This window comes from Lissotriton helveticus, chromosome 9 (assembly GCF_964261635.1).
Source record: "Lissotriton helveticus chromosome 9, aLisHel1.1, whole genome shotgun sequence".
In the NCBI taxonomy this organism is placed as follows: domain Eukaryota; kingdom Metazoa; phylum Chordata; class Amphibia; order Caudata; family Salamandridae; genus Lissotriton; species Lissotriton helveticus.
This window is the reverse complement of record NC_136070.1, coordinates 913,546,005-913,558,495: the sequence shown is the minus strand read 5'-3', so window position 1 is coordinate 913,558,495 and position 12,491 is coordinate 913,546,005. Positions and strand designations below refer to the sequence as shown.

General features: G+C 43.9%; 1 protein-coding gene across 1 annotated transcript in view; it reads left to right on the top strand.

Annotated features, from left to right (window-relative positions):
• Positions 1-12,491, top strand: part of LOC144783052 (distal membrane-arm assembly complex protein 2-like) — a 103,525-nt gene that overhangs the window by 61,334 nt on the left and 29,700 nt on the right. Inside the window, exon 4 of the mRNA XM_078662225.1 lies at positions 1,581-1,720. Coding sequence (XP_078518351.1) covers positions 1,581-1,720 — 140 coding nt within the window. The remainder of the gene's footprint in view (positions 1-1,580; positions 1,721-12,491) is intronic.

Below are 12,491 nucleotides of genomic sequence, written 5' to 3'. Positions count from 1 at the left end.
ATTCCCAACTTCATTCTTTGCTTTGAACAATTCTTGTTGTTCTGCCCCTGCCATAGACATTTGTGGATGTGCCTTAGAGAAAAGTGGCATTGAGCTTTTCTGAAAGGTAGTCTGTTGGTAAGTTGTATAGGAGAAAAGGAGTGATAACACATCGGAAGGGGAAGCCTGGTGCACACTATATTTGTTGCCTCTATCACTGTTCACTAATCACATTACATTGAGTCCATGTGTTAATTGCATATTCAACGCTCCCATGTTGTTACCTCTACTCTGCCCTCCCATTTTCACCACTATTCAGACCTGTCCTTTCCTGTGCGCTTTTGGCATCAAGGGTCGAGAGTGGGTAATGGAGAGCAGCAGCCACTTCGCTTGGCCCCTAGTGGCCATATACTCGTCCGATGACACAGCTTCCCCCACCAGGTGCTGATGTTCACCCTTTAACCCCCACACCCTAAATAAACATCCAATAAACATCAGAAGCAGCTACAAACCAATTAAAAGTGACCAGCCTTGTCTCTTCTTTGTTATATAAACACATACAAACCATCAAAAAGTTTTACAACCCACCTGTAAACTTAAAATAATCGAGTGTCTCCTCTTGTACGTTTACTGCATATGAAAAATAAGCCATTAGCAGTCTGTTTACTCCTCCTACCTCTTTAAAAATGTTAAGTACATGCACCTCTTGATTTCTCAACAGGTCCGCGTAGGTGTTGCTCACTAAGCTGTTATCTTGTAGGTGAAGATGTCCCCTGTGACAACACCAGCGTCCTCTCACTTCTTATTCCTTACCCCACACCTGCTTCAAAAAAAGTCAGATACATTTTGCAAGAATTTTCCAGCCCATGCCTCCTTTCCCATGCTGTGCCTAAAAACATAATAAAACAATAGTATGCTATCCCTCCTTAAATATAATGACCTAGCAGTGTTCCTGAAGAAGATACAAGGGCTCTGAGCATGCAATTATCCTGGCTTGTAACTTCTAATGTCATTGGAGTTCTTTTTCTCTTAACCATTTCTACATACTGTTTGAGGACAAAACACTACTACCTGCATTATATATGCTGTTTATGGACACCAATATTTCTAGTCTGGCATGCCCTGGAAAGACACGTTAGCATATTGGGGAGAGCGGAGGAGGGATAGTGTTGGTACTGGTTCTGGCTTGCTCACTTCATTACCTGTCTCTGTTCGACCTCTCTCTGAATGCTATACATCAAGCCTTAGAGAGGAAGGGAGAAATACACCTCGCTGCCAGCCAGTCCCCTTGTTATTGGAGCGAAGTTATAACTTGTGCTTCTCTGGGTGCCCTTTTGAACCTCTCTCACCTGATCAGAGAATGATTGCTATTAAAAAATGATGCTGATGGACACATTTGATTCATGCATATTTGGAAGTGATATGTTTCACATAGGATGATGTCTCTCAGGCTTTAGAGGACAACATAAGGTACCTGTGCCATGTTTCATTTGGACCACAGGCCAATAAGCCCTAGCAGAACGTTTTTGAATTCCATGATTGCCATGGGTTTTTTATCTTTAAATATATGAAGTCTGGTCTTTCTTTTTGTCATATTGAAGGTTTCAGGGTCAGCAGGAGTGGTTTCGTGCAAACAAGAAAGGAAAATTTAGCTGGGATTTCGTAAATCACAAAGACGTACCCGTAGAAGCTGTGGATTTGAGTGGCTCTCCGGTTAACTTCGATGGGTTGGAAAACATAGGTGAGGATGTGATGTATTTTATTTATGTATATGGTCGAAGCTGCTCTGCGACAGATCCACTGTACATTTTCATTTGAAAGTATTTACTATAGTTTGTCAAATTTTTTTTTTCATTGTCACCTTCTTAAAATTTCAGTTTTACAAGTACATGTGGTAGTTTTCGTGGTACCCTTCTTGAATATGTCTGATTGCTTTGAGTGCCTAAATCTATGCTTCTTTGAGGATTCCATAGGTTTTAGAACCATGATACACAAAGTGGCCCTTGAGACTGTTGAACACACACCACCTGGGCTCCTATTTTGGCCTCTACCCATTACCTTACTTCTGTACCTTGCTACCTAGGGCGTATGACAGAAGTGGCCTGGGGTCGCAACTGGCGTTCTGCCCAATTTACACCTCACCAGGGTACGTTGGTATTACAGAAGGGGCTGCAGACACTTGTGCATCCTCTTCTGTAATACCGATGGCGCTGGCGTACATAAGGCACCAGCGCTATGATCAGAGGGCTTTGCTTCGTTTGGCGTGGCCCCATGCAAATGAGGAAATCCCTTTGTCTCTGGGCCGTATTACAGACGCAGGCGGAGAGGCAAAGAAGCAGTCAGGAGGCGCACTGACAGTGCGCCCCCTGATGGCAGCCCTCTGGAGGTGGGAAAGGGAGTCTCATGTACCCCCTCCCACCCAAAGACATCCCCTTGCAGGCGGGTGCAGTCACTCACTGCATCCGCTTGCAAGGAGATCTCAAATCCCCCTTTAAAGTGCAGACAGGTTGTCACCTGCACTGTGAACACCAGCGGCTTCAAAGCAGCCACTTTGTTTTTCACATGAACAAGCTGCCGCCGGAACTTTGGGGGCAGCACTTTCATCCCTGTACAATGCATTTTCCTTGTTTGTGCCCGGCGCACCTTTTAAAAGGTGCGCCCGGCGCAAGCAAGGAAAATGCGCAGTATGTAAAAAACGGTCCCTGCTAAGCCTGGTCTCTCAAAAAAGACTTCAGTTTGCTTGTTCCTTATGTTCTGTGTTTTCAGGATATCTAATATGATTAGGCGTGATAAAGATTTCCAACATTTCAGCTGAGATTCTTTTCCATTTGTTGCTCATCTTTAAAAACCTAACTGGATTGTGCTATGCAGCCACTCAATGATCACAGTCTACTTGTGAACTGAGTACCACTGGTGTGCTTTTATGGAACATAAAGAAATCTCTTACAGCAGATTTTCTCTGAAGCAGCAGCAGATTAGTGTTGGAGTTGATTACAAGCCCTTCTAAAACCTAAGATGAATTGGTTACAAGTAGAGACGGATCACTAGAGATGGCCACTGGCTGTAATTGAAGAGTTTTGTCAGCCAATTGAGTGTATGTGCACAGTAGAAATTACCTGCCACAGGTAATGTAGTCGAGCTTTATACTAACAAATTATGGTGTATTCAGTTTGAGGCACTGCTGGTGCCAAGTGACAGATAAGGAATGTCAGAAACAAATGTACACATATATAGTTGTGCAGTGGAAAGGAATGCAAAGAAATCACCCCTGCGTCGCAGTACACAGATATACAATACAAACACACATATGATTGAAGGAAAAAGCTTTTAACTTCAACATTACCTACAAAACGGAAATACTCATGTGTGGCAATTGGAAAGATTATGACCTGCTTGCCGCCTGGCCTGATGAACTGTGATCACTGCCTAAAGAATTGAAGGAAGTAAGAAACCTCGGAATGGCCCTGGACTCCAAGCTATCGATGAGCAAACTAGCAAGATGACACTCTGTTACTATAAAAACTCTGCAACTAATCTATCCCCATTTGGGATTTCCACACAAGGTCCAACCTTCCATCTTCCTTGTTCTGTCCGAACTCGATTACGCCAATAGCCTCTACCTCGGATCACCTTTAACGTCCATGAAAAGACTACAACGGATTCAGAACTCGGCTGCCAGACTTCTCTTGTATATCAAAAGGCAATACCACATTTCCCCTGCCTTGAAAGCCCTGTATTGGTTACCGGTTGCCAAAAGATCCACGTTCAAGCTGCTTGTATCACCCACAAAGCCATATATGGAATGTGACCGCTCTTCATCCAGGAGTAAAATCACCAAACACATTCAACAAAGGAACCTCAGCTCCAGAGTGGCCCCTCACCTCTACATCCCAATATATAAGAAAATAACTATGGGTGGCACATCCTTCTCTGTTCAAGCAGTCAAACTATAGAACTCTTTACCCCCTCCCCCCCCCCCCACATAGGATCCACGGACAGCCACCTTATCTTCAGAAAACTACTCAAGAACTGGCTCTTCCCCACATAAGCATATCACTCTGTATATAAGGATTTATTTGTATTATAGATATGTACCTATATATGTGTATTGCTTTGTATAACTATACAGTATATATGTGTATTGCTTTGTATAAACTGCTTCAGTTTTTTTAAACAATTCTGGAAAAGCATGTAAATGGTCAGCTGACCTCCTTTGTTGAGTCTCAGAATTTTCTTCATACCTCGGAATCGGGGTTTAGAGCTGGTTTCTCCACTGAATCAACTCTACTAGGAGTCACTGAAATGTTAAGGCACCGGTTTGATGAGGGTGATATGGCGGCACTTATCTTGCTGTATCTCAGCGCCGCGTTTGACACTGGTCTCACTCTGTCTTGTTGAGAGCCTTGCAGTCCTTGGCCTTGGCAGGGTCAGCCCTGCAGTGGCTCGGCTCTTTTCTAACGGACTGAGCTTTTCAGGTCATCTCTGCGTCAGCCAGCTCCAACTCTTATCCGTCCCCTTATGGAGTTCCTCAGGTTTCTGTGCTGAGCCCACTGCTGTTTAATGTGTATGTCTGTCCTTTGGCGGATGTTGTTGAAGAGGCTGATATGTCCCTTTTTTCTTATGCTGATGACACCCAGATCATCTTTTCCCTTTCTTCTTCTAAGTGGTCGGAACCCTCTGTTCTTCAGTTAGGTCTGAGTAAAGTTGTGTCCTGGATGCAAAACAACCTGCTCAAATTAAACGGGGACACGACGGAAGTCCTTATCTTATGGAAAAAAACATGATCTTTGGGGACCTCAACACTGGTCCTCTGAAATGGGTGCCTTACCCTTGCCGGTACATTATGTTTGTAATTTGAACTTCATCGTTGACGAACATTTATCGATGAAACAGCAAGTCACCAAGGTGTCCGCCACCTGTTTTACTATTTGAAAATGGTTGAAGAAAATGTTGTATGGATGATTTCCCCTCTCTACTCCGAGAACAGTAGTCCATGATCTAGTTACCTCTAGGCTAGACTACGGCAATGTTCTTTATCTAGGCTCTAACAAAGCAACGATCCAGAGACTTCAAGTGGTGCAGAATGCGGCTGCAAGACTGCTGTGTTATGTGCCTAAGTCTTCCTCTGTCGCACGCTTCCTTCGTGACCTACATTGGCTGATGGTGGAGAACCGAGTCAAATTTAAAGCCTTGTGCTATATGTTCATAATTAAAACTGGAGTGGCCCCGAAATATTTGCAAGATCTACTTCAGCGCTACCAATACTTGCGCCCTCTGCGCCCTGCCCAGCAGACTAGGTTTATTGTCCCGAAGATCAAACTCTCTCGGTTGCATGGTCGGTCCTTTTCTTATTTAGGACCAACCCTGTGGAATTCTCTACTTATCTCACTATGCGAGGAAACGGTGTATGGTGTATTCGGTAGAAGTTTGAAGACTTGGTTTTTCAATCTCTAATTTTCTTTCTTTTGTTCTTTACCTTTTCTTTCTTACCGGGATGGCGCCGGGAAACTCCTTGGGGTAGCTGTGTGCCCTACAAATTCAATGTAATAATAATAATAATAATGTTAAACATTTAGACAACACTTGAAAACCAGAGTTTATCTGATGCATCTTTAATCTACATATACTTACCTACTTTATGCATGTATATACCTTCCATGTACTTGGATCTATATATTTATTACTTTTCTCCTAAAAAATCATAAAATACACTACCCAATTCTCATCCTATACCTCTCTCAATATATCCTCGACCTCAACTCTTGCGCATCTCAAACCTCTATCTACCACTCTTTCCAATGCACCACCCTATTTCTCACCTATACCTCTGTCAATATATTTAATCTACATATACTTCCTTTATGCATCTATATACTTTCCATGTCCTTATGGATCTATATATTTATTACTTTCTTCTAATTCAGCATATCCAATGCACTACCTGTTCTCACCCTACACCTCTCTCAATGTATCTTCTACCTCCACTCTCTGACTCATCTCAAACCTCTTTCCACTACTCTTTCCAATGCACCACCCTATTTCTCACCCTATACCTCTATCAATATATCCACTACATCCACTCTCTCATTCATCCTAAACCCCATACCACTACTATGATCCCCTAAATAACCCTTTCAAGACTCTCCCCTACTCTACCACTCCTTGCATCATCCAAAACCTCGTTTACTAAACAAATTCCCCCAAACAACCCTTTCTAAACTCTTCCCTTTGACTCTTCCCCTCCACATCCCTTTTTACTCATTCCAAGCCTCCGCCTACTGCTATGACCTCCAAAAAACAAAAAATCTAAATCCTTCACTCTTCTATTCCTCCACTGTCCTTTCAATCACAATAACAGACTAACATGTCCACTTCTCAAATTTCATATTTCACTATACTAATTCACCACTAATCCTCTATGGGTCCCAGAGGGGTGTGCTACTCGCCCGAAGAGCACTTCAACACTTCATCAGGGGTAGCAAGCGCTATACAAATGCAAACCTTTTCCCTCTCCTATCCCTCCACTACCCTTCTCAAGCCAAATAACTGACTAACATATCCAACCCTCAAATTACTTTCATTTTTCGCTAGGTTCCGGAGTAGCGTGCTATTCGCCGAAAAAGCGTTTTGACGCCCCATCAGGGGTAGTAAGCACTATATAAATGCAATTACAATACAATTACATCATACTGATATAATCTGTATAAGGTCCATAAGCTGTGCCTTGACTTTGAACACCCTGACACTTTTATTTTTATCCTGACCACCTGCTTGACATAAATTTACCTCACTCACATTATCCCCTACATTTCTTGATATTTCTTCATTCTTTGACTTATTTGCTCCGCAGACCAATCTACTTGTTTAGTTCACAGCATCCACAATGGCATTATATTAGAGTTCAGGACTTAGATTCTCCCAAAAACCAATGGAGAAAAGTATGTGGTGTCCTTTGTCATTATGCAATACTTCTACACATTTCACATTATCTGCTCCTATATATATATATAAATATATATAATTTTATTTTGTTTTCTCAGCGTACAACAAATGGTGCGCAAACTCGCACCTACTACAATAAAAGTTTCAGAGCGGAAAAGCATCCATTCAACATTAGCAGATACAGATTTTGCAATTAGATACTGAAAGGCAGCCAAACAGGTATCAGAAATCATACAAAGACTATCAGTTGCAAATCATAGAACATTAGGACTGAATTGATGGGGACACACATCTATCATCCAGCAATTCTGTGTCAAAGCATTTAATCCAGGAACCCCAGATCTTCTAGCATTTTTTGGACACCCTCTGGTTTTATAATTGGCCTTCTCAGCTGCCATTCCCTCCCTCCACTCCTGAAGGGATGGTTCTTCGGGGGCACCCCAATGTTTAGCCACGCTTCTTAGGCACCACTAAGCCCAGGTTGCAGAAAAGGAGGTTGGCGCGTGGGACGTCCACATCAGTTGGTATAACTAGGAGCACTTACGTGGGCTAACTGGAAAGAACTCCACCAAAATCATTCCCAACTCACTCAAAATTGCATGCCAATATGGTTGTATGGTAGGACAGTCCCAAAGTGTATGTATGAATGATCCCCAGCTTTCCCTGCATCTCATGAAGTCAGGGATTGCCCTCGCTCAAATTTCTGCAAGAGGACTCTGTCATAATAGCCCTGGTGCATAATCTTAACATGTAAGAGTCTCAATCTTGATTTAATCACCACCTCCTTAGGGTGCATTAGGGCAGCCTCCCAATCCATAGCATCCAGGTGGCCTACTTCAATTTCCAATTTTCTCCTCAAGTTCGTCAGAGCATCGGGCACGTTATTGTTCTATAGGTATAAGAAACATCTTTTACCTTTTGCTCTCCCTGGAGCAGTCTACTCTTCAAGGGTGCATATTTAGGGATCTTGGGAGCTTCCAGGCCCTCTGCACACCAAGCATGTCTGACTGGTACATAGTTGAAATATTGTGTGTCACTAAGTTGGTAATTACGCTGAAGGGAGCCACAGGGAATAAAGCCCCCGTCTTCGAAGAAATCAAGTTTAGACATCCCAATGAGATCCCAAGCTCTGAAACTCCTCAGCTTTCTAATTTCCTTCAACCTCGCCCTCAAAGGGTCTCTCTTGTGTTCCTAGTTGCCCACACCAAATGCCTCCCCGCCCTGCTCCAAACCTCAATCGTCACCTAGGTTGCCGGCAGTAGCCGTCTCGGACCCTTCATATAGGTAATGCACGTAAGACCCCGATTGGAACGGACACCTCTCCGTGCATAGATAGGATGATATCCGGGCGTGTATTTCCAGTCATTAATGACGATCAGGTGAGCCGCCCAGTAGTAAGCTTGGATGTCTGTATGGCAATACAACCATATTCATTGTGCTGTAGTGTCTGCAACGCCACCCAAGGGTGTTCATCATCCCATAGCAATTTTCAGACCTCCCCACCTATCCTAGTGAAAATATCAACTAGGATCTTATAATAGGTATTTTGGGGGACATATAAAAATGTTGGTAGGGTGACCATTTTGAACATGGCTGTTCTGCCGAACAGTGTCAGTGGTAACACCTTCCAGCAGTCGCATCTGTGTAGAAATCCACCATCACCCCTTGAAGATTCCGTTCTAAGCTACACTCTTTGTTTGAGGTTACATAAACCTCAAGGTACTGGAAACCTTCCCTATGTATCTGCAGTCTCCCAGGAAGGGTGGACAAGTCAAGTTCTCCTCCCGTCAGATACAAGACAGATTTGTCCCGATTTATTGGGTATCCTGCTTGAGCATTATAATATGCAAAGACCTGGAACACCACCGGGATCGGCTCCTTCTGCTGGGTGACATACAAGAGGATATCTGCTTACAGTGAAATCCTCTAATTCTTTGCATTAGCTTTGTCGACCCGGTAGCCTCTAATATTGGAATGGGCATGGACCTTACAGGCAATGGCTCAGGAGTTTGGGCAAACAAGTTGGGGAACAGAGGTCAACCCTGTCACGTTCCTGTCCAATAGGAAACTCAGAGGAGAGGGAACCATTTACTCTCAACGTGGCCGTCAGAGCCTGATACAACAATGCAATCCAGGCCAGGAATTTGGGGCCAAAACCAAATCTCTTAAGAGCCTGCATCAAAAAAGGCCAGAGCACTGCATCAAATGCCTTTTCAGCATCTAAGGAGAGGAATATTTGCGGTTCCTTTCGGGGGTGGACTGTTGCCATTCAATTGTGGAGTCTACGGAGACTGAATTTGCAAGACCTCCGTGGCATAAAGCCTGATTAGTCCCTATGAACTAGGGGGGGATATGACGCCAGTGAGCCACATAGCCAACACTGTTGCCAAAATCTTGCCCTTCACATTGAGGGATAGGAACTATAACTCGTCACTGGTTTCCCTAGATAATGAATTACCACTATCATAGCACAACTCAAATCTGGTGGCAGTGTTCCCACATCTCTTGCCTCAAGATACATATTAAGGAGATGGGGACCAATGATCCTGTCATTTCTCCTAATGAATTTGACTGGGAGGCCAACAGGGAGAGGGGATCTTCCCAGAGTTTAGTTTTGCTGTAGCTGCATGTACTTCAGGTAGTGTGATTTCCTCTTCCAGGGCTAAACTGTTCTCCCCGGAAGGATCTGCACATTCACTGTGGATAGGTAGGCTTCAGTTTGCTGGGCTTGCACAAGAGGGCGCCACCGGTAGAAGTCCTTATATTATCTTGCAAATGTGTCCGCAATACTCCCATCTGTACCATAGTTTTCGCCATTGCAACCTATTATGGTAGGGACCCTTTGCACCTTCGCCTCCCGACGACCTAGCCATGCCAGGAGCTTACCTGCCTTGTCACTCCTATTTTAGAGACGGTGTAGCATAGCTAGTATCTACTTTCTTGCCTCATTTTGCACCAATGCGTGATATTCCGTGTGCAGGCCGTGATCCTGCGAAGGGCCAAAGGATCTAAGACCACACCAGAGGCCCCTTCTGCAGTCACCAGCCGATGTGCTATGTCATCCATCTCCCTCACTTCTCTTCTTTTTATGCACTATTATATTCTGCACTTGAGTACTGTTTTTAGGCATCCCAGAGAATCACAGGCAAGTCAACTGACTCTTGTTTTCTATGAAATACAGCTCAGTATCCACCCTCAGTTCCAGTGAGACTCTCGTAATTCCCTTGCATCCATCCTCCATCCTGGAACCAGGCGACAAAAAATTCTCCCCAGGGTGAGCCAGAGAGACGAGTGGTCTGATAAGCCCCTAGCCAGATACTCGGCTCTTCCTATCCTACCTATCGCTCCTGCTGGGAAAAAAATATAATCCAGTCTGAAGAACACCCTATGGGTCCCAGAGAAGTAAGAGTAACCTCTGTCCTCGGGGCAGTGGTGGCGCCGGAGATCCGAAAGTCCCAACCTATTCGCAAAGCGTGCCAATGGCATCTCTCTTGGCACATCCTGGATGGAGCCCAAGCGATCAATTCTGGTTGCATATCTCACTCTATATTTATCCACCAATACGAGAATGTTTCACTTTCATATAGTTTCTTTGAAGGTTTCAGTTCCCTCCTGGATGCTACAGGAAGGTATTTATTTTTTTACATAACAAAGCGAGAGAGTAAGGGATTTTACACTTTATCAATGTGAGTTTGAGAACTCCTGGTCCCCAGAATTACTTACAAAAACAAAAAAGGAGTATCCACTCAAAAACAGAGAGAACGTAAAAATGCGTTCCTCTGGATAGGGGCTAGGGTGCTCAGTTCAGCACCATGTGCCTCAGCCTGTTTTCGGATAATGCATATCCTTATAGAAGACCCCTCACTCACCAACCTAGTTGGTGACATGCTTCATCATCGGGGTCCCACCCCATAAGCCGAATGCCTATAGGGTGTGCTGCGACACCTGATTACAGTGGAGCTGGTTCGTTTTTTTCTTTTATATGTACAAGGCGATCAAACAAGTGGTTTAAAAAAGGGCCAACACTACTCACTGCAAGTAATTTATTCTTGAGTGCTTGAACCCTTAATTAAAAACGTGTTGCACCTATGCCTAATTAGGTAGGCTTCGGTGGTATAATTAGTGTTTGATAAAAATAGCTAAGTGTGCTATGTGAAGTGTGGTAAATACTATAAATTTAAAAGGGTCTACATGTTTCAACCATCAAATTATTCATTGGTTTTCGTCAGGACCATGTGACTGAACTGGGTGGTCCACACACGCTAAGGTGCGTCCTGCCCTAGTCCAGATTGGAGTGCACAAATTGTGGACTCGTGTAAAATAAGTGCTTATTCTTTTGTTCAAAGAAAAAACCTGTAAAAACAGGGAAACAAAAAACAAACAGGACGGGGTCACAAACTAGGGTAGACAATACATATACGTCACATTTAACATATATAGCCATACCAAGTCAATAGTAGATGATAATCCTGAGTTGGAACAGAGGGATTCATCTATTTTATTTACATGGCTACAGTGCTATGATAGGACTGTGGCTGGTCGCTACTCAAATAATGCCAAAGAAGTGGTGTCGACCTAGTTCTGGCATTTTTGTGAATGGCTGGTGAAAAATAATCGGCGTGCTATGAGTGAGTGATCTCTACTTGTGATCACGAAGTGAACGGCTACTGGAATATGTGGGCAGTCGTGACGTCGCTTTTGGTGAATTGCGACTGGTATTGTTTTTAGCTTACGCTTCTTTGCGGTTTTGCCGCTTCATGGGCACCTGCACTTCCAAGACGGCAAGAGTCCGTCTCCTTAAAATCGTTATATAGAAAAGAGGAAGAAAAAGAAAGGAAAGATATGCCCGGTTATAGTTGTTCTGATCAATTGAATTTGTAGCCTTCCCGCCGGCTTATCAATTCAGAAATACGAGGAACCTCTTGTTCCCGCATTAAAAAGGTTGCGCATCACTTACTTGCTGCTTCTGTTCATCAGGCGGTAAACCTACTTGGTTCCGGCTGGTGGTGCCCCGAAGAGTAACCGGTGCTCGCTGTGGCTACCGGTAAAGTATCGTTTGGAGCGCTTCCTGGTTGGGCGTGGCCGTATCACGTGGGGTAGTCACGCGACTCCGCCATTGGCCAACCAGGGAGCTCCGAGGGCGGCGCTTTTGGTTGGCGTCATCTGTTTCTGGCAGACGTAGTCAGAGAGAGTCTCTCGTTTACGTTGCCATGGAGATCGATCGTTTTTCTTGATAGATCGTTTTATTGTGGTTTTTCGAAGGGTATTCCTCCATTATTAGGGCTTAAATAGGGGTAGCTTCATTGCCAGTGCAAAAGAGAGGGGCAACTCGTAACGGATCTGCGAACAGAGTCAGAAATCGACTTTATTAACAGTATAGTTGTGAAGTCTTCATTTTATGCGATGTTCGGTGCAAATTTCGGTACATCATGATAATGTTTGTGAATAGTGATTCATGCCAATACACTATTCCACGGGATATTATCATTCAAACCCGACTTGTGGGTAGACAGCCTGTATGCCCATCTTTGCTCTTTTTCGAAAAGTCTTTTAGTCAGATTCGTTCCTGG